The sequence below is a fragment of the Arvicanthis niloticus genome, chromosome 10 (assembly GCF_011762505.2).
Source record: "Arvicanthis niloticus isolate mArvNil1 chromosome 10, mArvNil1.pat.X, whole genome shotgun sequence".
In the NCBI taxonomy this organism is placed as follows: domain Eukaryota; kingdom Metazoa; phylum Chordata; class Mammalia; order Rodentia; family Muridae; genus Arvicanthis; species Arvicanthis niloticus.
In genome coordinates this window covers 8,635,133-8,661,000 of record NC_047667.1, presented here as the reverse complement: position 1 = coordinate 8,661,000, position 25,868 = coordinate 8,635,133, and the positions used below count along the sequence as shown (strand labels likewise).

Sequence of the window (25,868 nt, the reverse complement as noted above, 5' to 3'; positions counted from 1 at the left end):
TCTGAAGCAAGTGCTTTACCCACTGAGCCACATTTCCCCAACCCCAATGGCATTTGTCATCATGGAAGTCTCACCAGCTGACTTGCCACTCTAGGCATAGGTAATTGCTGCCTCAGTCTCCAAATCGGGGAATAAGCCTGGCACCAAGATGACTGTGTAAACAAACTTAAATGATTCTTTTAGGAGCCAGCCAAACACAACTCACTTTCACCTTATTTATGTATGGCCCCGCCCCTGCCCCTGGATAAAATAGCCAAGGGACTCACGTGGCCAGAGCTATATTCAGACTGCAGAAGTGTGGCTGCTGTGTGTTTCGATCAGGATAGGAATGTAAAAGCTGAGGATGAGCCCGTGGCCACCAGATTCAAGGTCGGATATTTGAGGCTGAGGCTGAGGCAGGGCGTCCTTCAGAGTCTTTGGGGAACCTCATTTCACGTTGGATTTTCACAGTTTGGAAATTGTCTCTTCCAGGCTGGAGAGTTGGCTACAGTTGTAACAGCAGCCATGCAAGCATGAAGACCTAACTTTCGGTTCACAGCACCCACGTAAAAACTGGGCATGGTATACTCTGTCACACCAGTGCTGGGGACTAGCCACAATAGACCCCTCAAGCTCGTGGGCCAGCAGTCTGGCTGGCTTCGTGTGTTCCAGGTTTAGTGAGAGTTCCTGTCTCAGAAGTAAAAGTGGAGAGCAGTAGAGGAAAAAGCTTGAAGTTAACCATATATACCAGTACACATGAACACATACTACATGTGTACACACACATGCATATATATGTGCACACACATGTGCACATGTGAACACATACCACCACGTGTGCATACACACACATACATGCATATGCATGCACACATAGATACTACACACTCACACATACATGCTCACGTGGGAACACATACACAGTCATCTCTGAGTAGGAAGAGAAAGCAGAGCCCTTTTCCTGACAAGTATAAATCTTGGCTTCGGGGTTTGCTTACACCCACATGTGTTCTTTCTCACACACCCGCAAACTTACGCTCATTCCAACTCAACTCCGTAAACATCTCTGAAATGTGTGTTTTCTTTCAAACTAAAACCACTCAAGCTTTAGGAAGATGGGCTGCTGACATGGAATTGACATTTAGCAAACCTCTGTTGTGCGTGTTTTACTGTGTGGACTGTTATAAATGAACCAAGCCACTGTGGTGTGGCTCTCCTACACCCCAACTCTCTTTTTTTCCAAATGGTTATGGAAGTAGAGCTGTTCCCAAGTAAAAGATAAATTATAGCAGGATCTAAAAAAGCATCATTTAAAAAGTGTCAGGATACAATTGGGCTCTTACAGAGCACGCAGGCTGCTAAATTCACAGGAAAATTGAGTGGAGCAGGTTGGCGGGGTGACAGTGTCCTTGCCGTTGATTTATCCCATCAGTCTGGCTGTGCTGGAGAGGTAGTATCTGCTGGGGAGGACGACAGTTGGTGGGCCCTTCGACTCTTCATGGCTCCAGTTATTATCTTTGGGAAGGACCCGGGGTCAGGAGCCAGCGTGGACCCATACACGAAGGAAGGCAGCGAGCTATCCTCTATATGGAATTAACCTGTTCTGGTCCACTTTCTGATGAAAGAACAAAATAGCTAAGGCCAAAAATTTATTTACTTATTTATTTATTTAGTGTGTGTGTGTGTGTGTGTGTGTGTGTGTGTGTGTGTGTGTGTGTGTAGGTAGTGGTTGGGTACCCCAGAGCTACAGTTAAAGTGGTTGTGAGCTGGTGCTTTTAACCACTGAGCTAACTTTGCAGCCCCAAGGCCAGTCATTTATAAGGAAATGTAATCTGGGAGTGGGAAGATGGCTCAGTTGGAAATGCACTTTTGTGCAAGCATAGAGATTGAGTTTGGATCCCCCAGCACCTAGATAAGAAACCAGCTGTGGTTGTCTACATGTATAACCCCACTATTGTAGGGGCAGAGACAGAGATTCCCTGGGGCTTGCTGGCCAGCTAGCCCCAAGGAATCGGTGAGATCCAAGTTCAGTGAGAGACCTGATTGTGTGTGATTGAAAAGGACACCCGTTGGTGACCTCCAGCCTCCACATGCACACCGACACCTGTACACAAATATGCATATGACACACACACACACACACACACACACACACACACACACGTGCGCGCTCACATACAGATGTGTGCCACACCTACAATCTGAGGCTAGACATCCAGGGTCGGCAGCACCACTCTGTGAAACCCCCTTGCAAAGTGGAGACAAAAGGGCAAGTGAACAAGACGTACCGGGACAGGGAACAAGACAGAAGCGGCTCAGTACTAGATAACGGCATTGGCAGTTCATCTTCCTTTGGGAATTTATGTTTTTGCCTCGTGTATGTACATGGACCTGCTTGTTTGTGTGAGCACCAGCCACATAAGTGCAGTGAGTTCTGTTGCCAAAAGAGGCTGCCGGAGCCCCTGGAACATCATTCATGTATAACTCTTAAAGGATTGGTCTAAGCTTTACCTAATCACTTGCCCCTAGCAGAACTTTTGGGTTGTATCCAATTGTATCTGATTAGAACTAGTTAGTTCTAAACGACTAACTAGGACTAAAAGTTCTAGCCAGGTGGTAGTAGTGACAACTTTAATCCCGCCAATCAGGAGGCAGAGGCAGGCAGATCTCTTGTGAGTTCAAGGCCAGCCTGGTCTACAAATCAAGTTCCAGTACAACCAGGGCTACACAGAGAAACCCTTTCTCAAAATATACACACACACAAATAACTCAAAGTTCTACTGTATGTTAACACTTTTCACCCCTTCCCCTGGATTATGAAGGGTGTGTGTGTGCGTGTGTGTGTGTGTGTGTGTGTGTGTGTGTGTGTGTGTGTGTGTGTAGGCTAAAGGAGAGTTTGGGGTACAATCTGACTTGTTCTTTTGAGACAGGGTCTCAGTGGCCTGGAACTCACCGCATACACTAAGCTGACTGGCTGGTGAGCTGCAGGGATCTGCCTGTGTCCGTCTCCCAGCACTAGGATAACAAACACACCGTGCTTAGCTTTTTACACATGGTTTGCGGATCAAACTCAAGTCCCCATGTTTGCAAGGGCCATCTTGTTCACACTTGTTCATTTATCTCAAACAGTGTGCTTTGTTTGTGTTTTTTTTTTTTTTTCATATGTGCATTGGATATGCTCATTTCAAAAGTTAAAATTTTAGGCAGAAATTGTCTAAATGAATTTTCAAGAACTCAAAATCATCACCTCTGTTGGCAAAGGAAAGAATGGGTTCTTGCTCAAGAGAGCGCACGGGTTGTGGGGAGAAGGCCGCTTCGGCAGTGCTGTGGTACAGCTGAGCTGACTCTTAGCGCTCAGGAGTGCACTTTTCTGTCTCTTGGTGACTTGAAACCTGCTGCTGTGCCAACACTTACACCCTGGTAATGAGCAGACAGGCCTGGGTTTCCATATCCCCTTCCTATGAGAGCGGTCTGCTGACACTCATCAGCACCCTGTGGCCACTTAACTGCCTTAGAGTGCTTGGGGGACAAGAGTTAATATCAAAGTCCAGTTGGGGAAATGAAGCAGCTGGTATTTCCTGGTAGCCCATGCTAGGGTGTTTGAGGCACCCTCATGAAGGGGTGCAAAATAGGGGGTGTTGGAGTCTGGCATGCTCATATGGCCGATGGAGGCTTTCTCTCCCTGTTGCAGTCAGGACTGAGGTTAAATTCCAGCCAGTGCCAGTCTTTGACAGGAGCCAGAGCCCCTGAAGAGTCCATACTGCCCCTCGCTTTCACGCTGCCCTGGCCAGTCCCTCGCAGGCCATGAGCTGCAGTGGCAGAATGCCTTACACCTCGAAACCCGAGAGTATCTGGTTCCTGTTGTCCTCACAGGGTCAGAGCTCACATCATGCCTAAGTTTCAAAGGAAGTGCTTCTTTGTCTCTCTGGGCTATGCTTGTTTCATCTCCAAGGAGAAATGAGTTGTGTTGCCTTGATGGATGGAGGAGGGCTGTCGGAACTTGTAAGTGCATCGGGGCCTTGCTAAGATTAGTAAATAGAGTGTGTGGAGGCAGGGAGGGAAGTAAGGCTCGAAACATGAGTGGTAGGGAGATAGATGCTCACTGAGGCCAGGTCACAGGAGACCCTGGGGCTAGACCACTAACAGGGTTGAAATTAAGGTTTTAAAAAGACGGAGCTTCTGGGGAGACAGACAAGAGCTTACTGGCTCTGTCTGTAGACCCGTCTGGCCTTGAACTCAGAGATCTGCCTGCCTCTGCCTGCCAGGGCTCAGATTACAGGCGTGCGCTCCCACAGCCACACCTAAGCTTGTCTCTATTTTCACAAGGTGGAAGTTTACCTGGGTGGGTCTTGCTCTGAGGTCACCACTCCCTTTATTACATTTGGCATCAGGGTTTTTCTTTACTCTGTTTAATCTGGTGTCCCTTTTCTCCTCCGACCGTACATTCTGTATTTTTTCTTGCTCAGTTGCTCCTGTTCAGTATAGATTCGCATAAGTGTGGCCACTGACAACCAAGGGATGCAGTCAGTACTGGGCCGGCTGGAAACCTCTGCATTTTTTTGCTTTTTTTTTTTTTTTTTTCTGTTTTTTTGAGACAGGGTTTCTCTGTGTAGCCCTGGCTGTCCTGGAACTCACTCTGTAGACCAGGCTGGCCTCTAACCCAGAAATCCGCCTGCCTCTGCCTCCCAAGTGCTGGGATTAAAGGCGTGCGCCACCACCACCCAGCCCTTGGAAATCTCTGCTAACGATAATCCAAAATTCTTGAATTCAGCCTCAGGCTCTTTGACAAAATATCATAAGCTGATCTTTAGGCTGCAAACTAATATTCTTCTCCTCCGAAACCTCCTGAGCCAGGCCTCTACAGCTCACTGTCTTCCATGCACCTGCTAGACCAGCTCCTTAAACTTGTGCCTAACATGTCCAATTGCTTTTCTAGTTCGAAGTCTCAGAGTGTCCTCATATTCCTCCAAACAAAAGCACGGTCTGCCCTTTCGCAGCAGTAACCTAGTCTCTGGTGCCAACTTCGGTCTTAGTTTTCATTCAAACCACCACACTGTGCAAGCATGAAGACCCGAGTTTGATCCCCAGAACATCTGTTAAAGCTAGGTCTGGAACCGGACAGAGGTCGGCCTCTGGCCTCTATACACAGATCCATGCGAGTGCTCCACCCCCACACCACACAGGAGCCACTCATTCCTTGATTCACACATTCCTCATTCCTCAAGCGCTAACCTTGTGGTGGCCTATACATCGCTTTATTATCCTTCCATATAAACATGGCTCCCCTGGGAAAGCAAAGGCCCTGGGTACTACAAGCATCTTGGGCCCTGGCTCTGTGTGTGATCACACGACCTCAAGTTTGGTTGTGCCACCATCATATAGTAAATATCCCAACTGCCTTGGTGCTCCTGAGGGCCTAAGGGAATGTGTCTGATCACCCTGGTGGCAGGCTTGAGAATGAAAGCCTGTAACTAGGTACAGTTGCTCTCAAGATTCGCTGCCCCTGGGGTTAGCTGAGATACTTGAACATACTGGTGTTAGACTAGGGGGAATGGCTCGTTGGGTAAAGCATTTGCCACAAAAGCATGAGGACCTGGGTTTAGTCCCTGGGGCCCCACATTAAAGAAGCTGGCCGGGATGGCACATGTCTGCAGCCCAGCACTGGGGAGGCAGAGACAGGAGGATCTCTGGGGCTCATGGCCAGCTAATCTAGCCAAATCTGTATACTCCAGATTCAGTTAAAGACCTTTTTCAAAAATTAAGGTGACAGGGCAGGGCAGTGTGGCCGAGTAAGTGGCGCTTGCTACCAAACCTGACAGCTCAGGTTTGATCCCTTGGATCCACATGGTGGAAGGAGGAAGCCCGTTTCTACAGGCTTGTCTCTTTACACATGCACTGCAGCATGCACACACCCACTGCCTGTTAGGGTTTCTATTGCTGTGATGAAACACTGTGACTTTGAGCAACTTTGGGAGGAAAGGCTTATTCTGGCTTAGAACTCTTAGATCACATTCCCTTGAGGAACTCAAACAGAGCAGGAACCTGGAGGCAGGAGCTGGTACAGAAGCCATAGAGAAGTGCTGCTTACTGTAGGCTTGCTTAACCTGCTTTCTTAAAGCACCCAGGAGCAGCTGCCCAGGGATGGCACCACCCACAGCGAGCTGGGCCCTCCAAAGCAATCTTCCATCAGGACAATGACAATGCGTCACAGGCTGCCCACCAGCCAACCTGATGGAGCCATTTTCTCAGTTGAGATTTTCTCTTCCCAATGACTCCAGCTTGTGTCGAGTTGACATAAAACACCCGCATAATTTGCAAAAACTCACAGTCATAAACTTTTTTAAATTTCTTAAAAAAATAAGGTGGAGAGTGATTGCTGAAGATAGTGTCAGTCTCCGGCTCTACACTCACACTTGCATGAACCACTGGAGCACACTCACAAACACACACACACACACGTGCACACGTACACAGGGAACAGCGCCTTGGTTTCTGCAGCTGGAGTTGAGCTGGGGACCAGTGTTTGTTAACTCCCCAGTGGCTTTGTGCATTCGGGGCTTTCCACCAGCTTTGAAGGCTCATGGGGTTGAGAAGGCTGTCCAGTGCCTCCCTCTCACCCAGCAGGGAGAGTGGAGGAGGGAGGCCTGCCGCCTGGGCCAGGAGGCGGGAAGGACAGAGAGCCTCAGGCTTCCCTGGGCCATTAAAGTTTATCGTTTGCCACAGCAGTGATTGAAAAAGGCTTTTTGCAGGGCTGAAATGTGAGCAGTGAAACCCGCCAGTTGATACGGAGGCTGGGGTGCTTATCCCATAAAAATACCCTCTGTGTCAAAGGGTTTCAGTAAATGTGCCTGGGAGTATTAGCAGTCATTTCTGCCAGCCTGGGGCTCTTGATGGGGGGAGGCGGTAAGGAGCTGTAAAGGAGAGTGGTAGTTCCTGCCAAGAAGGATGAGGAGGAGAGGACAGGGCCACCAGCAGCTCCTGGCTAGCGGCATCCCCGGCCAGCATCCCAACAGTTCGGATGAGGTTGTGCCTTCACCTACCACTTGGAGTGGGAGAGGGGCAGGTATGCCTACAGCCTAGCTAGGCACAGGCACAGTCTTCTTTGTGTGTCTTCACTGTGGGGTCCCAGGGACAGCCAGGGAATTATATGGGGCAGGTTCCTGGGACTCAGGGACGTTGTGGTGTAAATGGGCTACTCCTTTGAGTTTGATCTTCGGAATGGGGATTGTGATCAGGGGACCCCAGGTGGCATGAAGGGCCAATCCTGATCAGTATGAGGCTATTGTGTGCTGGCAGAAGTGAGAGGTTTTGTCACTCCCATTCAGGGGATATTCACAGAGAGGTTACCTGTAATGCACCAGGCATAGGCAGGTCCCACTCTGAACAGTGCAGGTATGGTCTGTCATGTTCTTGGTGAGAGGGATGGATAACATTCCATGACTTTGTGTTCATACGGGACCCTGTATGCCAGTGACTGATCTGCCCTGTGTCATGCGGGGGCAGTAGCGCTCAAATAACGGGGCTCTCAAGTGGGAGATTTTCTGTCACCTGTCACCCTTTGGTGCTGGGGGCTATGTACTTGGCCATGGTGGCTTGGGGCAACCAGGACTGTGTAAGATCGTTCAGAGCATGGAACCTGTGTGTAGATTGTGGTGGGAAAGAGAATATTCCACTGTACCTCTAGTCAGCAGCCACAGGAGACACCTTGGGGACCCCTTGCTGTGTCCTGGCTGTCATTTTCAGAGCCTGTGCTTTGCCCCCTGAAGGCATGTGTCCTCTCTGGGCATCAGAAAGCAGAAAGGAAGCCAAGGGCTCTGAGTGGAGAAATGCAGCAGTGAGCCCGTCGTCACCCACGCAGGAGGTGCGAGAGGGCATCGTGTACCCTTCCTAGGAGGGATGGCTCCCTCGGGCACAGCCCCAGCATCCACTAATAGGCCACACAGGCATCTGCTCTGAAGCTGTGGTTTGGAGGAAATCAATGCCATGGAACATCTCCCAGCTTTGCTGCTGTTTCTGCTGGGAGAAATTTGGGTGGCTGGCTTGGTTTAGGAATCATATTTTTCATAGAAAGGAATGGGGGGCAATCACCTAGCATGGGCAGCAGGCAGGCTAAGGGAGGAGCCTTGCAAACGCTCACTAGGGCAGGTCAGTGGCTAGATCGTCCACATTTCATCCGAGAACCCATTTTACCAGAGGAGTGTCCTTGATCATCCTGGGCCACCAGCTGCACCCATAGTCCTGGCCATGGCCTGTCCTTCACAAGCCTTTGTATGTGTTCTTTTTCACACTTTCTTTAGCACTTACCAATTACACTTAGCAGTGAGTTCATTATGATACTTTCATACATGTACACAATGTATTTTGATCATGTTCACTTTCTGTTACCGCCCCTTTGCCCCCCCCCACACACCACAAGATCCCTACCCTTTCTCTGGTCCCTTTTTTGTGTTCATGATGTGTGGGTTTGTTTCTTGTTTTTGTTTGTTCATTTGTTTTATTTTGGTTTTTTTGTGACCTAATGAGTTTCATAGGGTTGCTTAAAGGAGCTTAGGTGATGGGTCGTGTACAGGAGTGTGGACTGCTTACCAGTGGTCATCACAAGAAAATGTCTTTCCCTCCCCATCACCTATTAACTGCCTATAGATCCTCACGAGGTGGGGGGGGGGGGGGCCCTCCCCATCCCTTGTGTTGAGTTTCCTAAGTTCCTGAGTCTATGAGAGCTGTTTCTCACTTGTGAAGGTGTTCTAAGTTGTGTGCGAGCCTACTCGCCACAATCAGGCTGATGTTCTTTCCCTGTGTTCCCAAACTTTCCCTGTGCAGTGGCTTCCCCTTCCCATATCCTGTCCCAAACCACATTTCCCTGGGGTTCTGGTCACCTCTCCCAATGAGACTTGGTGCATCCCAGAGGCTTTGAACACCCTCATGCTTTTGGAGTCTCCTAGTGGCTACCATATCCACGAACTTGGCCACCCTGTCCCCAGATCTGTCCAGGACTTCTCACCTAAAGTCTGTATGATAATTTATGCAAATGAGGGAGGGATGGTGGTGGCCAGAGTCACAGACATCCATCACCCCATTTCCCAGCACCAGTCATCCTTCATCAGACCCTTAAAAGATAATACAGTTTTTGTTTAAGGCAATTACTTAATCTTGACAAACTCCTGTGTTAAGCAGGGCTATTAACAGGGCCCACCATTAATCAGTGCAAACCCAGGTGGGTGCTTTTTCTGAACCACCATTACTCTTGGGGACCCAAGGTGGGCCCTTTGCCATCCTCAATGCCCTAATTACACAAACATCATGCTAACCACGAGCATCCCACATGGACGGCAGGGGCACCCAGCCATGGGCAGGAAAGAGGCCCATTTTTAATGCCAGTCAGAAGGTTTTCTGAGCCAAGCAGGATGATCCATGGAGGTTATTAGTAGGTACCAGGAGCACAGCTGGGGAAAACAGATAACTCCTCTCCCGAGAAACCCTCCTGCTCCTAGCACCCACTTTGTCGCCTACCTGGCGGTATGAAGAAGGATTGCACAAGTACTTTCTTTGGCTAGCTATGTTTACATTTGGATGGCCTGGAAGGAAGTGAAAGTACTAAGCCTAGCCCTGTGTCTGTTGGGCATCATCAACTCTGACACCCCATAAAGGAGCTGGGTATCAGAGTGATCCTCCTCATCCATCTCTCACTAGTGGCCCTGTCATACCTGTACCTGTCACACCTGTCACACCTGGCCCAGGGTATCAGAGGAGAGCTGAGCCCCACAGGAGAACCAGTAGTGAGTGGAATAGAGACAGAGCCCAGAGCCTGGATCTCCCCATGGAGTTTCATTTCTGGTTGGAACAGAACAGAACAGAACAGAACAGAACAGAACAGAACAGAACAGAACAGAACGCTACTTAGGAAAGACGGGGGTTCATTTCAGCTTGCCATTACAAGTTACAGTCTATCATTGTAGGGAAGCCAAGGCAAGAACTTCAAACAGCTGGTTACACCCTCAGTCAAGAACAGAAGTAAATATGTACATGCTCACTTGCCTGCTTGTGTGCGGCTGGATTTCTTCACTCTTACACCATTCAAAACCTTCTGCCTAGGGAATGATGCCGCCCACAAGGGCATGAACCCAGTGTTGGCATCTCTCACTGAGACTCTTCCCAGGTTATTTTAGGTTATGTTAAGATGACAAAGCTAACAATCACAATGGTCACAGAAGAAATGTCACTGTCTTATCCTACCCATTAGGATGGATCAGAATCATTTTGGGTGGGTACAAGGCCCGACTGTGACACTAATTATGCATTACTAGGGGCAAGTCACCATGTTTCTTCATGCCTCTGTTTCCTCTTCTGTAAAATGGGGTGGAAGATAGCACATTCCTGCTTGAGGGCTGTGGGGATTGATGTGTTAAGAATGGGACACACTTAGGAGAGTGCCAGCATAAGACTTTCCTGTGACAGTCATGCTGTCAGAAGCCCTCTCTGAGGGAAGTGCAGTTCTGATAACTCCACCAGCCCTCAGGCCCAGTGTGTGGGGAGTTTTTCCCTGGATGTTGAGCCCTGTTTATTTTATAGGAAGTCAGCTTCATCTGCTTTTAATTCACACACTTAGCTCATCAAAATATTATTTTGCAAGAGGCTTTTTGATGTCCAGGAAGCCTTTGGAATGGCTCCTCTTTATATAGTCTTATTCCAGGAAAAAGATTCTAGAAACCACGTTGCTTGATAGGTTGACTCATATGGCTATGTTTTTCTTTTCTTTTCTTTTTAAATCACACTTATATGTATGTGTCTGTGGTTATGTACATGGGTTTGTGTGTGTCACAGGTCACATACGGAAGTCAGAGGACAACTTCTGGAAGTTGGTTCTCACCCTGAGCCATGTGAGTTCTGGGGGGTGAAACTTGGGTCATCAGGCTTGGCCACAAACCCCCGTTACCCACAGCCATGTTTCCATATCTTAGTTTCTTCATGCAGGGATGAAGGGTTTGTGGAGAAGCCCCCAAAGTTGCTGGTGGACCCCCCACACACATTGTCCTACTAGAGGGAACCACCATTTCTGTCGTTGGTGATGTGATTGGTAGGATGAAATGTAGGTAAGCGAGGTGGGAACAGTACAAACTGTTAAGTGTCCTTCACTCCATAGTGTGATGCAGACAGGGGCCAAGCTCCGATGTTTTCTGGCATGGCGGTGCAGCTGCACACCCCTGCTGCCTTCTCACTCGTCATCCCCTATAAAGTCATAAGACTTTGCGTTCCGAGGCCCCTCATTCATCCCAAGGCTTCAGAAGCCCATGTACCCATTGCCTTGTTTGTGCATACTCCAGCTCGCCGGAAAGGCAGCAAGTAGTGATCCAGGCCAGGATGGAGGCAGGCTGCACTGACCAGCACAGCTCTGACCCAGCCAAAGGGATGGGAGGTTATAAGGAGTGTCACAACACCATTTGGTGACCCCACAGGGACCTGGGCGACCTTGTGAGTTCAGTGAATGAAAGATGGGAGGAAGGAAAGGAAGACATCGTAACCGTTTGTTATGTTAGTTAAGTGGCATCACTTAGCTAAGCTAAGATGTGAAGGAGGGGAAGGACGGAAGGGTGGGCGATTCTTATCTCCATGTTTTATGTGTCATGTAGGCCTGGACTAGAGCTCCATAAAGATGCAAAGACAGTGACAATGACTACTTAGGGCAGAGCTGTAGGACATGGCAACCACAGCTGCCTGTGGCCATGCGGTTGAGCAATTGTCCCAGTAAGCCGCACAGAAGGAAGGGATCTATACCAGATCTTGAAGACTTCATGGAACAAAGAACACAAAATGTTTTACTAATAGTTTTTATACTGCTTTCATGCTGAAGTTTTAATTATGTGTGTATGTGTGTGCTTGTTCATCTGTGTGCGAGTTCATGTGTGTGTAGGCATGTGTACTCATCTGTCTGGAAGTCAGAGGACAATCTTGGGTGTGGGTCCTCAGGGGCTGTCCACATTTTTCTGTTTTTGTTTTTGTTTTTGACAGTCTCTCATGACCTAGAACTCACTGATGCGCCTGGCTTGTCTGGTCAGGTAGTGAGCTCCAGGTGCCTACCTGTCCTCTCAGCCTCTTCCCTGTGGGAGCTTAGCATCGATTGCAAACACTGTGGCAACTGACAACACTGTGGCTCATAGGGCCTGATAGTGGAGTGTCACAGATATTCTTCTGAAAGGAGCAAATGACCCCGAGACTCTGACCACACAGCCTGGAAGCTGCCAAATGATGAGGTGGCAAGGAAGCCTGTCAGAAACATCTTCCCCAAGTTGATTCATTCAGCTCCATTTCTGCAGTGGGAGCAAGGAGCATGGGGCCCAGGAACCAATGTGCTGGCTGCTCTTACCTCCAAGTCCATGAACTTGACCTGAATTTGTTCTTTCCCCTTCCTTCCCTCTCTTTCTTCCCTCCCTCCTTCTGTGTGTGTGTGTGTGTGTGTGTGTGTGTGTGTGTGTGTGTGTGTGTGTGTGTAAGTCACAAGGAGCTGTGTCTGTCTTCCATTTTGTTAGACAAGGTCTTTCACTGGCCTGGAATTCACCAAGTGAACAACAGCCAACCCTGGGGATCTGCCTGACTCTGCCTCCCTAGCTACAGGATCAAAAAGACACCACTACACCTAGCTTTTCTTATGTGGGTTCTATTCTAGGGATCAAACTCTGGTCCTTATGTTTGTAAGAGAGGCACTTCAGCAATGGAGCCCCTGGATTCATGCTTTTTGCAAGATCACAGAGTTTCTAGAATGACAATCCTCTGTGTTTCAAATCTACTGATTGTTTTGGGGACCATCACACAACTTTCTAGAAAACAGATTTTGTGACCTAGACAATTGCTCCCTTTATTCTGGGTTGACTATTCCTAATGTTTCTTCTGGCCCTAAGATTCCCCTTCCTGGGTCTGAGGAGATGGCTCTGTTGGCAAAGAGCTTGCCTGGCAAGCATCGGAACATGAGTCTGATACCTGATGTTTGCTGGAAAAAATACTAGGCATGGCGTGTTTGTAACCTCACTGCTGGGGAAGCAGAAACAGGCAGCTGCCGGGCTCACTGGCGAGCCTGCCCAGCCTGATGACTAAGCTCCAGGTCGGAGAGAGGCTTTGTTTCAAGAACAGAGGGGTGTGGGGGAAGGAGAGAAGAAAAAGAGACACTTGGACAGTGTCTAAGTGACAGCAGAAGTTGTCAACCTGGGACCCCACTGATCAACTAGAACTGGTGAGGAAGCCGTGCTGTTCCCCACGATGGGTGGGGGAGTTTCCCTGGGGTCCTATAAAACTCCCCTGTGTCCCCACCCCTGCTGGAGAGGAGGGAGCCCAGCAGAGCTGGCAGTACAGATAGCCACACTGGTTCTCCTGCTCACCATATGCCACAAACACTCTGTGTCCCTCTGCCCTGTCACTGCCCTCATTTCACAGATGAGGAAACTGAGGCACAGGATGATTCATTGAGACGGCTGCTTCAATACTACATCCCAAGCCTCTGGGATGGCCCCAGTCTGTTCCTGTGGCCTGTCCCATGTTATTCTGGGAACACCATTTAAAGGGACAGATTGCGCGGCCTAGCCTCTGAGGCTTCAGTTGGCCTCTTCCATGGCATTTTCTGGAGTACTCTTGGGAGTGTTCTTTTCTCCTCTCTTGCCTTCCCAATTGAGCTTAATTTCAGGGTGCTGTCCACATGGAATAGCTCACACTGGCTCCAGCCCAGCCCCATGCACTCTTCCAACAACTATTTTGTCAGTAATTCCCTGACCAGGGTAGGCCAGGGGAAGATCCAGCTGCTCATTTAGCCTGGTGGACAACAGTCAGCTTGTGCTGTTTGAATGTCCGGCCTGATTTTAAGCCCCACCTCCAACCGAGACTGTAATACTTTTCAGTCACATGTTGTGATATCATAGGTATTAAAAAGCATCTTTGTGAGGTAGTCGCTCCCACAGGGGCTTCCAAAAGCAGCTTGTCCTGTGGCTGGGAACACATGCCGTTTGTGCAGGGTCCTGAAGACAGGTATGCTAAGTCTGGAGGGCTGAGGAGTCCTTGCTTCTAGACGGTTTTAGCGCCAGCCATTGTAGCTCTGAGGCATGGGCATTGAACACTTGGATGCCTGACTCCACTTAAGGGGCTAGCCTTGGAGGCTGTCTAAACTTCCAAGTGGACTGAGGACAAGCCCAGCTCAGTGAGGCTCCCCAGCTCTGGCCCACTCCTTCACCTTTTCACCAGTGAAAAGTCTAGGTGACCTAATGATTCCAAGACCACCGTTAGACATCTGACAAATAAGGAGTGCCCTTGCACATGCCCTTGTTCTGTGTATCCTGTACACCGAGGCCACAGGTCCTCAGGAAGCTCATGTGGAGTAGCCAGCCTGGGCTTTCTGGGGATTGTACCTGGGAATGTGATGAGAAGCCAGAAGAATCCACTTATCAAAGCTCTTTTCCGCAAAGCTGTGAATCCTGCCCTTTGCATCTTGTTTGTTTGTTTTAAGACAGTGTCTCCTTAACCTGGAACTGGTTGATTGATTCATCTAGACTGGCTGGTTAGTGGAGCCCAGGAATCCACGGAACTCTGGCCTTCAGCCAGCTGCCCGTCCTTCTCCTGCTTACCCTGAAGGCTACATGTATACATGCTTGAGCCTCAACACAACACCCTGCTGTATTACCTAATTTCCTTGTTGCTGGGACAAACTACCTGACAGGTGACTTAAGAAATCCTCCAAGGACGGAAGGGCCTGGTTCACAGCCTGTCATGGTGGGAGGGCACAGAGGCAGGGAGTGAATTGTCTGGGCACTTTGCATCTGTACTTGGAAAGCAGAAAGAGGTGAATTCTGCCGCTTAGCTTGCTTTCTCCTTTGTATTCAGTCCAGAACTCCAGCTTACCGGTGGTGTTTCAATGAGATGTCCTCCCCACCCCCCCCACCCCCGCCCCATAGTTTGAGCATTTGAATACTTGGTCCCCAGTTGGTGGTGCAAAGCAATTTGGGAGTTTGGAGAAGGTGTGGCCTTGTTAGGAGAAGCATGTCACTGGAGGCGGGCTTTAAAACTTTAAAGACTCATACCAGTTGGAGTTTGCGCTCTCTCCACTTGGTGTTTTCTGTTTAAGGCATGAACCCTCAGCTTCTGCCCCAGCTGCGGTGCGTGCCACGCGCTGCCATGTCTCGCTACCACAGATACTGTACTCCTGTGGAACTGGAGACCAAACACACCCTCCCTTCAATAGATGGTGTTGCTCATGGTGTTTATCATAGCAACAGAAAAGAAAGTAATACACCATTCTACACTCAGGGCTGGTCTTCCCCGTTCAGATAAACCTTTCTGGAAACACCTCGGTACACTCAGGAGTATACTCCATGGTGATTCTAAACCCCATCGCACTGGCAATGAGGAGGCGACAGCACACCACCTGCACTGTACAGAGGCTCTTGTCCTGGAGTCACCTGGCCACCGCTAAGTACCACCGTTAAGTACCTGGGCAGCAAGGTTTCTCAAAGAAACCCACTTCTCTGGTCCCACTCTCAGAGGACACATGTCCTCCAAGCTGATTCCGTCTGGTGGTTATAATTGAACAGGCAGGAAACTCTGGAGATGGCCATTCTCTGGGGAAATGGACATCTTTTCGGCTGGGTTGTCCCCATAGTGTCCTGTCTGTGGGTCATGACCACCGAGAAGTCTCTTGAACCCTTCTCTAGGCAGTGTCTACAGTATAGCCACACATGACTTTATCTCAGAACTCTTTGTCATGACTTCGAGACAGGCTTTCATGACCCAGATGTTCTGAGTTCTTCCTGTAAGGACCCCTCACCATTCACCACTGTGGTCGTTATAAGGCCCACTTTAGCTCAGGTTCCAAGGAAAGCCTGTCTCTATCTCCTTTCAGTGTCTTCCTCACACACAGCAAAATGGTTACCTCAGGACCCTATCACACGTATGGCTCGTCACCAGACCCTACCAGCCATGGAACATTTGGTGTTTGAGTTAGCGCACAAAAATTCTGGACTTTTAATGGCAGTTGCCTCTTCTCCACTTTCTCAGGGACTTTCTGTGCAAGATCAAAAACAAATGTGCAAACTGTGCATTTTTTCTAGGGACAGGGTGTGGCTGTTGAACGTTCTCTACTTTGAGCTTCTTCCTCAAAAACTTAAAAAGGGAGACATTTCTTTGAAATGGCATATGGTGTGTGTGTGTGTCTTTTCTGTTGGAGGACATGATTTAATTTAGATTTCCTTAAAAAAAAAAAAAAAAAAAAAAAAAAACCCACAATGAAAACATTGTGTGGAATGATCAAATTCACTATGCCTGCTGAAGGTGGCTATTTTTTTTTTAACTATATATGGGTAAAGAGGTGTATGTGTGTACGTCTGGTACATTTGCATGTGCGTGAACTATACATGGGTAGAGAGGTGTACGTGGTGCATTTGCACACATGTTCAGGTGCACATGCATTTGCAAAGACCAGAGCAGGACACTGGTGCCTTCCTCTATCACTGGACACTACCTTATTCCTTTGGGCAGGGTTCCACTGAACCTGGAACTAGGTTGACGGTTAGCAAACCCTCAGTGACTTTGCTGTGCTTGTCCCCTACAGCACTGTATTACAGGTGGCCATGCCCAGCTGTGTACATAGGTGCCAGGAATTGGAACTTGGGTCCCCATGCATACTTACCCACTGAGCTGTCTTCCCAGCCAAAGGTACCTCTTGCTTCCTCTGTTTCTCTTTGTATTCTGCAGCTGCTGCCGGAGCCTCCATATGGGGGCTATTTCTCTCAGAAGCTAAAACTTCCTCGCTGTGAGCTTTGAGCAAGCATTTATTTCTGGAAGCTTCCAACAGAAGCTTGAGGGGATGGCCCCTACTGAGCTGAAATGTCTGACTTCAGACGAGCTAGTACCAGCCTGCATCCTTTTACTTACCTGCAAAGACCGTGTGATGGGTGTGGTTGAGCATCTGTGAGTGGGAGCGTGTGAGTGTGAGTGTGAGTGGATGGGTGTGTGCTGTCCTATTACAGCAGGGCTCCTGAGACTGGGCTCAAATGGTTCAGCAGTTTAGTACACATTGTACTCTTGCAGAGGACCTGAGTCTGGTTCTCAGTACCCATATCATCTGGTTCACAACTGCCTGATGTTGCTTCAGTTCTGGGGGATCTAATGTTTACTTCTGGTCTCTAAGGTCCCAGAACCCCTGTTTTTTTTTTTTTTTTTTTTTATAAAGCTGGGGTTGGGGGATGCTTGCAAGGTGGCTCAGTGGTTAAGTACACTGCCTTTTTAAGGCAGAGGACCTATACGCATGGAACATAGGTTCACACACACACACACACACACACACACACCAGTAATTTTTTTTTTAATTCAGGATGAAAATTTCTTCTCATTGGGAATTCTTAACATGAAAGCCAGCTGGGTAGCTCAAGCTACAATCTCAGTATTCAGAAGGCAAATACAAAAGGATTGTCATCTGTTCAAGGCCAGCTTGGGCTACAGTGTGGGACTCTGTCTCTCACCTCCCCCAAAATTGATAGCATTAAATCCAAATGTCTACCAACAGTTTAACAGACAAACAAAATGTGGTATATCCAAACAACGGGACAGCAGTCAGCCTTAAAAGGAGAGAAATCACTGACGAGCCTCAAGAACATCTGCTGAGTGAAGTAAGCCAGACACAAGAGGACAAGCACTCTGCTGATAAACGCGCTGTCAGGTTCACAGGGACACACGCAGAGTGACTGTTGTCAGGGACAGGGACTAGTGGACTGTTTGTGTTTAATGGGGACACTTCCCCTTAACGTGTTAAAAAGTTCGGTGGACGGGGTGGTGACAGCCTTGTTCTGTGATTATGCTGCTGCTCCTCAACTGTCTACTTAAAACGGTGAAAATATTTGTGAGCGTGTTCATAAGTGTGAGGTAAATGTATTGTGTGGGTGCATGTGTGTGTGTGCGCGCGCGCACACACACACACACACACACACACACACAAAACATATGGAGGCCAGAGGTTAGTCTCTGCTCATTCTTCAGGTGCCACCTGCCTTGGTTTTGGAGACATGGTATCTCACTAGGACCGGGGTCCCAACAATTGGTCTAAGCTGCAGAGGGCTTCAGGGATCCTCCTGTCTCCTCCTCCTCACTTCTGGGTTTATGAGTGTGCAACACTTCCCTGGCTTTTCATGTGGGTTCTGGGCTTCGAACTTGGGTCCACTGAGCTCTTTCCCCAGCCCCAACTCTCCACTCTTGATATTATTTTTCAGCCCTTTGGTGCCTGCACTGCCTCCAGAACTGAAAACACCAACACGTGTGTGTCAGTTTGGAGCTGAGTCAGCCCCTGTCCGCACTTGGCCTGCGCTCAACAAATCATCGTGGTAATTGCAGGATGCTCTTTGCTTATTGAAAGAAAATGCCTGGGTGCCCCAGAGGCAAACATAATTATAGGCTTTAGGAAAACAGCGCCTTTTAACAAGTAGACTGGGACGAGGCTAAGGGCTGGAGCGTTCCTCATTCCTCTGTGGACTCTTCCCTCAGTCAGAAGGCCACTGGGCCGGGGAAGCAAGGCCTAGTCTATCTGCCGTGACTTCCACATCATCAGGGCTGCTGACAGCTAGATGCACCTTGATTGATTTGCTGAAATAAGGCTATTCTTTGTAAACAGATTCTGTTACTACACTAGAAAATTCTCTTCTATGGCATTGTGGTAAAAGAGTTAAATTTACTGTGGTTGGGGGCTGGGGTGGTAGTTAAGATTTTGCTGGACAAGCATGAGAACCCAGTCCCCATCACAAATGTTGGAAGCCTGGTATGGGGACATGTGCTTGCTATCCTGGCATTGGGAAGGCAGAGATAGGAGGATCACTGGGACTCGCTAGCAGGCCAGGGTAGCTGAATCAGTGAATGCGAAATCCCAGTGAAAGATCTTGTCTTATAAGACAGTGAGGATAGTTGGATAGTACCTGAAAATGAACAACACCTGAGGTTGTCCTGTGGTCTCCACATGCATGCGAACATATGTTCACACACACCACACACAGAGACACTCATGCACACACAGGCATGCACGCACACACACATACACACTGAGTAGAGAATTAGGTACCTAAGGCAGATGCCCCCAAGCTGGGCCTTGCTTCACAGATGGTTCTAGGTAAATATGTCCAGCCTGTGTGCACAGTGGATCTGAGGCTGGTACCTGATGCTACTGAAGCCACACGCAGCCAAGCCGGGGTGGGCAGAAGCTGGCGGGAGTCAGAGTCTGTCAGCACTGTCAGCCCTGATTTGCGGCCAAGCTGGGTTCCCCAAGTTCAAAGAGCATTGAGCTGCTTGTCTTTGTCAAGAGCGCGGCTGGGGATCTTTTATGTGGAAGATGTAGGATTCTCAGGCTGGCTTTGATTATTTATTCATCCTCCTTCGTGGGTGTGTGATAGCGCAGGCATCATGGAGCCCCTTGTCCTGGCCACTCTTGCTCAGGAATTCATGGAGCTTAAAGCCTTTTGAAAATTGTTTTTCCAGGGAGGGGGAAAGTTTTTGAAGTCCTCTCTCTCTCTCTCTCTCTCTCTCCCTCCCTCTCCACAGTTCCTCAGCAGCTCCTGCCGTCTTTCCACGCGCCTTTGCCGATTGACATGAGACACCAGGAGGGAAGGTGCCATTATGACCCTCACTCTGTCCACGGTGTACACGGGTAAGTGTTGGCGCCCAGCCACTGCTCCTGCTGTGCAGCTGCCTGCCTCTGTCCTTTTAGGTCACCAAAGTGCTGTAACTGTGAACCCACGAGCAGGTGATGAGCGCATGCTAGCCTCACTCTAGCTTCTTCTGAGTAGCAAGCTTGGATCATGTGTCATCACCATGGTCCACATGGCCTCCTTGTTGGTCCCGACAATGTAGTCTCAAGTAAAGGCTGCTCTGGCGTAGTGCTTTGGAGTCCCCTGCTTCACTATCAAAGAGGTACTGAGGCACACTCTGTAAAACAAGCTCAGAGTGAGCTCTTACTGCTTCCCACCTTGAGGTCCCCAAGGAGAATGGCAACACCTTGATGTGACTTGTCATTTCCACTGGAGACTTCTAGCCCTGGCTAATGTTCATTCTCTTGGTGTTTGCTCCTTTCCGAGCCCCACCCCCTCCTGCACCACCTGGTCTCCTGCCAGAGGAGAGACCCAGTTATTTTTATTATTGCGATGATAAAGTAGCTGACCAAAGCAACAAAGGAAGGAAAGTTTATTTTGGTTCATGTTTTGAGAGTCCATTGCGGTGAAGTCATGACAGCTGGTCACATGGCACCCACATTCAGGACACTGAGAGGGATAGATGCTAGGTTGCCCCCCCCCCATCTCTTTCAGTGTGAGGCTCCAGCCCAGGTAATGGTGCCACCCACATTTAGGGTAGTTTTTCCACAGATAACCCAATCGAGAAAGCCCTTACAGTGATGTATTATGTCTCTTAATGAGGTTCTAGATTCTCAAGTTGAACATGAGAATTAATGATCACAGAAGTTTGGGCCTTGGCTGTTAACTCAGCCCTCCAGGTGTAGGAAGTGAGTCCTTCTGTCTGTCCCCTTCCCCTTCCACTCTTCTCAGACCTCCTCACCTGTCCACATCAAGTTACTGTCTGCGGTGCAGATACATAGTCCCTGTCACTTGTCTGGATGACTGGCTCCTGTTCCCTGCCCAATCTGAAACCCCTCAGCTTCAATGCCACCTCCTGAGGAGAACAGGGTGTCCCACCCTGAGTGGGATTCAGCTCAGAATTCCAACACCACTGCCAGAGCAGAGCAAGGTCACGTAGACTGAGATTCCCTTGGCCTGCTCTACCTACAATGACAGAGGCATAGTAGGTACACAGAGAGTGCTGGGCAGAGAGTCCCCACTGGTGCCTCACCTATGAGACTCCAACTCCCAATAGAATAAAGTTAGTCGGCATAGCTGTGTGCTCAGATGTTCGAAGCATTGTGTGTTTGCTGTGTGCCAGCCAGCTGTCCAGTGATACCTGTTTCAGGACACCTCCTGCCTACTAGACATTTAGCCTGGGACTTTGGCTTTCTTTTTAAGACAAATTTTAAGTTTAACATTGGAGAATGACAAGATGGGTCCATGAGTAAAAGTGTTTGCAGTGTAAGCCTGGTAGCCCGAGATCAATCCCTGGAACCCGAGTAAAGGTAGAAGAACAGAAGCAACTCCCCAACCTCCACACATGTTTACCATGGCACACATAACACCCATGTGCAAAGATAATACACAGGACACATACGCAATAACCTTTAAATCAATTAAAATCGTTTTTATTTTGGAATAAAATCAGGAATGCAAAAGCTGTAAACATTGGACAAGATAAACCGCATGCCCTCCACCCAGCTGTTCAGACATTAATATCCTGTATCATCCAACACCAGTACAGTGTACTAACCCACACATCTGATACAAATGTGGCTAGTTTTCCTGTAAATCTGTGTTTCCTTGTTCAGGATCCTCTGTGTGTGTGTGTGTGTGTGTGTGTGTGTGTGTGTGTGTGTGTGTGTGTGTGTTTAAGCCAGAGGAGGACATCAGATTTCCTTCTCCATCACTTCCTTACTCCCTAGAGACAGGATTTGCCCCTGAACCTGAAGCTAGGCTGACAGCCAGCAAGCTTCTGTTCTCCCTCTTGTTCACCCACAGTGGACTTCAGATCCACAAGCTGTGCCCAGTTTGCTAGTGGGTGCTGGGGATTAGGACACATGTCCACATCTTGCACATTAAATGCTGCTATCCACTGAGCCATCTCCCTAGCCCCTTAGGCACGGGGAATTACTGTGTTGTTCACCGACTTCCATGCCCTTTGCACCCGACTGGATACCTGAGGAATGTGTGTTCATTCCCTGTGGCTATAACACATACTCAGCTCTGTGGCTTAAGACAGCACGAGTGTATTGTCATACAGTTCTGGAGGCCAGAGACCAGAGCTAAGTCTTGCTTGGTGTGGACAGGGCTAGTTACTTGTGGAGGGAGCATGCCTTTATCTTTCCCCATTTCTGGAAGCCTCCTGCATCTTTGACTTGCAACCCCAACCTCACACCATACTGCTTTCCCCTGGACCTGCCCCCATGTGAGTCTCCTCTCCTGCTACAATTTTCTCTCCGACTATTTTCTCTCTGGACACTCAGACCCCTGCCTGTGGCTTCATCAAAGGCATTTGCTATTGCTTTTAGAGATCATCCAGCTGGATCCAGAATCATCTCTGCATCCCAACATCCTCTCCCAATCCCCTATGGTGCAGATGACATTGACAGGTTCAGTAGATCAATATGCAATGCCTCCTTGTGGGCTATATTGTTTGATAATCACCAAGCCCGGGTGTAGAGTCTAAGAGGTGGGCCCACAGGCTTCTGTGAGGTCTAGGGGACCAGACTGTGGGACATAGCCTAGGAGGGTGTTTCTTGTCAACCCCACTGCCAGGGAGCAGCATAGAGTTGTAGGACCCATGCTCTGCTGAGGCAGGCCTCAGGGACTCCTTGATAAGCTTAGGATAGTTAGTCTCCACCAAGAAGATCAAGGAGGGCCATGATAAGAGCTTCAGGACTGGGAGCCGTACCTCCTCATTCCCACACTCCCCTTATCCCAGGTGAGAGCTAGACAAACCCTGCAAGAAAAATGGCCCCACAGTTCTGGCTTCTGTGATTAATGTGGTCCAAGCCTAGTGGAGTCCCCAATCCATCAAGCCTGCATTGTAGGCTGCCTGCTACCACCAATGTGTCTAATTACACACGCGGCATGCAGCAAATGAGGCACCGTGTCGTCTCTCACCAGAAGAATCTAAGCCCCCGCCTGCCTCTTGGAGTCACTAGGCCCTTTTGCTTGCTGCTGGGTGCACCTGCTGCTCTGCTCAGCCCCACCTTGCCCCACACTGCTGGAATACTCAGACCCCGGCCTGTGGCCTTCAGGATCCTGATAAGTCTCAGGAGTAGAGGATCCCAGTGTGCAGGCTCTGAGTCTAGTGATCCCTGTTGTGTTCACAGGACTGCCTCTGTCTTACCCAAAGACCTGCTGTTGTCCCGGTCACTCGGCAGCCGGCGGGGGAGAGACTGCCACATGTCTGCCAGTGCAGAATAGGTGCCTTGTGAACCAACGAGGTTCATCTTTTCACCTATGAAGCAGGCACATCTACTGAGTGTTAGGTTTCGACCAGAGGCTAGTGAAGCCATGCTGACCTCCAGTCACCTCTTCTAGCTACTGTGACAGGAATGGCAAGCCACCCCACCAATAGTTTGTCTGCAAATCTTCAACCCCATTCTTTACAGACTCCCCTAAGTGCTGGAACTCCAGGAGAGTGACAGGTGCCATATTCTCAGGTCCCCCAGGAAATTTACAGGCATGCAAACTGTCATGTGCATGAGAGCCTCAGGCTGCAGCCTCTGTGTCAGCTGAATGCTGTGGGTGTAATGGGCACACTTCAGCTCTGCCCCACGCTGCCACATCCTTACAGCCAGATGCCTCTTTGCCAAATGCAAAAATGGACCACCAAACCAGCTTTGTGACAGAAAACCTCCCTGTTCCTCCAAGACCTGGAAGCAGGGAATCCCCGCTCTGCCTTGTGGTTCTGGGCATTCCTCAGAGCTTTTGCTATGTTGTCATCTGTCTGTCTGTCCATGGTGCTAATAACTCTTCTCATCTATCTCTTCCCGCCTCCCCCAAAAAAATCTGCCTTAGTATCACCTTGAATGCCAAACCAAACCTTTCAGTGGGCTTAATAGCAGAGTCCACCGAGCTGTCGTTCTGTAATGGCCACAGGCCATTGACTGCTGTGACTCTGTGTGTGTGTGTGTGTGTGTGTGTGTGTGTGTGTGTGTGTGTGTGCGCGCGCACGCGTGAGCACTAAACTCATCCTTTACTGAGCCCAGAGTTTACCAATACAGCTAAGCTGACTGGCTAGTGAGTTTCTAGGGCCTGCCTGTTTCCGCCTCCAACAGTGGGCTTACAGACACTTGCCACCTCATCCTAATCTTACATAGGCATTGGGGAAATCTAAACTCAAATGCACTTTGCCCACAGAGTCATCTCTTGGGCCCCCTCAGCTCTTTTTCAGGAGGGTGGGGCTGGGGGAATTTCTGTGTTGCTCTGGCTGGCCTTGAACTCGGAGATCTGCTTGCCTTTGCCTTCCAAGTGCTGAGACTATAGGTGTGCACCACCACCCCTTTTTTGTTTAACATTGGTAATGGGGCTCAGATTGGGTTCTAAAGCTTGAGGGGAAACAACTCTTTACTGATAACACCCTCTCGCCAGCCCCTCAGTTATTCTGAGGAGGAGAACGGGTGGAGCAGGGAGGTGTGGAGAATAGTTTGGAAGCTGCTAAAGGTTATTTTACTGTGGCTTTTCCATTTGCCTGTTCCAAAAGAGGCTTCATCACAGGCAGGCGGGACAACAAACATAGCTGGTCTTTAGAAGAGGAGGGGGCTGGGGCGCAGATCAGAATGAGGCTAAGGAAGGGGGAGACTTTCTCCCAGTGGAGGAATTTGGACATCTGTCTCCCTAAAGCCTCAGAATCGGGGATGATGGTCAGATTTATCAGGGGACCTAGGATAGAGGCATGGGATGGAAACTTGGTGAGGACTGCCTGGGTGTCTTTGCTGGCTAGTTGTATGTCAGCTTAACACAGCTAAAGTTCTCCGAGAGGAGGGAACGTCAATTGAGAAAACATCTCTATATGATCCGGCTGTAGACAAGCCTGTAGGGCATTTTCTCAATTAGTGATTCATGGGGGATGGACCAGTCCATTGTGGGTGGTACCGTTCCTGTGCTGGAGGTCCTGGGTAATAAAAGAAAGCAGGTTGAGCAAGCCATGATGAGCAAGCCAGTAAGCAGCACCCCTCATGGCCTCTGCATCAGATTCTGCCTCCAGTTTCCTGCCCTGCTTGGGTTCCTGTCCTTTCTTTGATAATGAACTGTGATGTGGAAGAGCAAACCAGGTAAACCCTTTCCCCACCAACTTGCCTTTGCTCATAGTGTTTCACTGCCGCAACAGCAACCCTGATGAAGACTGCATCCTAACAGCCTTGTGCTGGACTGAACACCCTGTCCCAACAAGCTGTTGGGCATGGCTTTTAGCCATGGAATATCTTGCTGCTCAGTCCAATTAGATGACTTCCCGGAAACACGCTTTTCCCACCCCTTTGCAGGTGCATTTCTTGATGCCTTCAGCAACAAAACAAGATTCACACTTTAACTTAGGGCTTAAGCTTAGTGGTATTGGAGATCACAGTACTGGAAACAAGAAAACCATCACGCTGCCTCCTGGTGCTCCTGTAGCAGTGTTGTTCACAGTGTCGATGTGCAGTGGTACTGTCCCTGAGCTTGTAGCGCAACATCTTGGGTCTATGGAGAATACAGAGAGACACACTGGTCAGGGTTCCCTCTGACCCCTCTGAGGACATGCTCCGAAAAAATACAGGGAGACACACTGGTCAGGGTTCCCTCTGACCCCTCTGAGGACATGCTCCTGAGAAAATACAGGGAGACACACTGGTCAGGGTTCCCTCTGACCCCTCTGAGGACATGGTCCTGAGATCCAAACGAAGAAGAAAAAGCCAGCTGAGCTTGGAAACCCAACCTGCAGCTTCTGTGCGTGAGGAAAGGAACGCTTTGCTTTCCTCTGGGCTTCTGTTCTTAAAACATTTTGACAGTGTGTCAGAGGGAATGTGGCAGAGTAAGGTGGGGCTGATCCCCAGAAAAGAACCAGTGTCTTGGTACACACTGGGCCAATAGTACTTTGTGTCCCTGAGTGAAAGACATGGAGTCCATGCCACTGGTTCAGGTGTCTGCCTTCACTCTGGGTTGTGTGTGGGCTCCAGCTCTGCTCTGTTCTGACCTGGGGTTTTGGGGGTGGCTGCAGCTGCCTTTGGCTTAGAAGAATGCAGAGAAACTGCTCAGTGCAACAGGTCTCTATCTGAGCAG

General features: G+C 49.2%; 1 protein-coding gene across 3 annotated transcripts in view; it reads left to right on the top strand.

Annotated features, from left to right (window-relative positions):
* Gli2 (GLI family zinc finger 2) overlaps positions 1-25,868 on the top strand; it is a 224,076-nt gene that overhangs the window by 149,446 nt on the left and 48,762 nt on the right. For 2 of the 3 annotated variants that reach the window (XM_076941028.1, XM_034513602.2), the window contains one exon: positions 19,528-19,633. The exons of the other annotated variant lie outside the window; for it this stretch is intronic. In XM_076941028.1, coding sequence (XP_076797143.1) covers positions 19,528-19,633 — 106 coding nt within the window. The remainder of the gene's footprint in view (positions 1-19,527; positions 19,634-25,868) is intronic. 3 annotated transcript variants of the gene reach the window in all.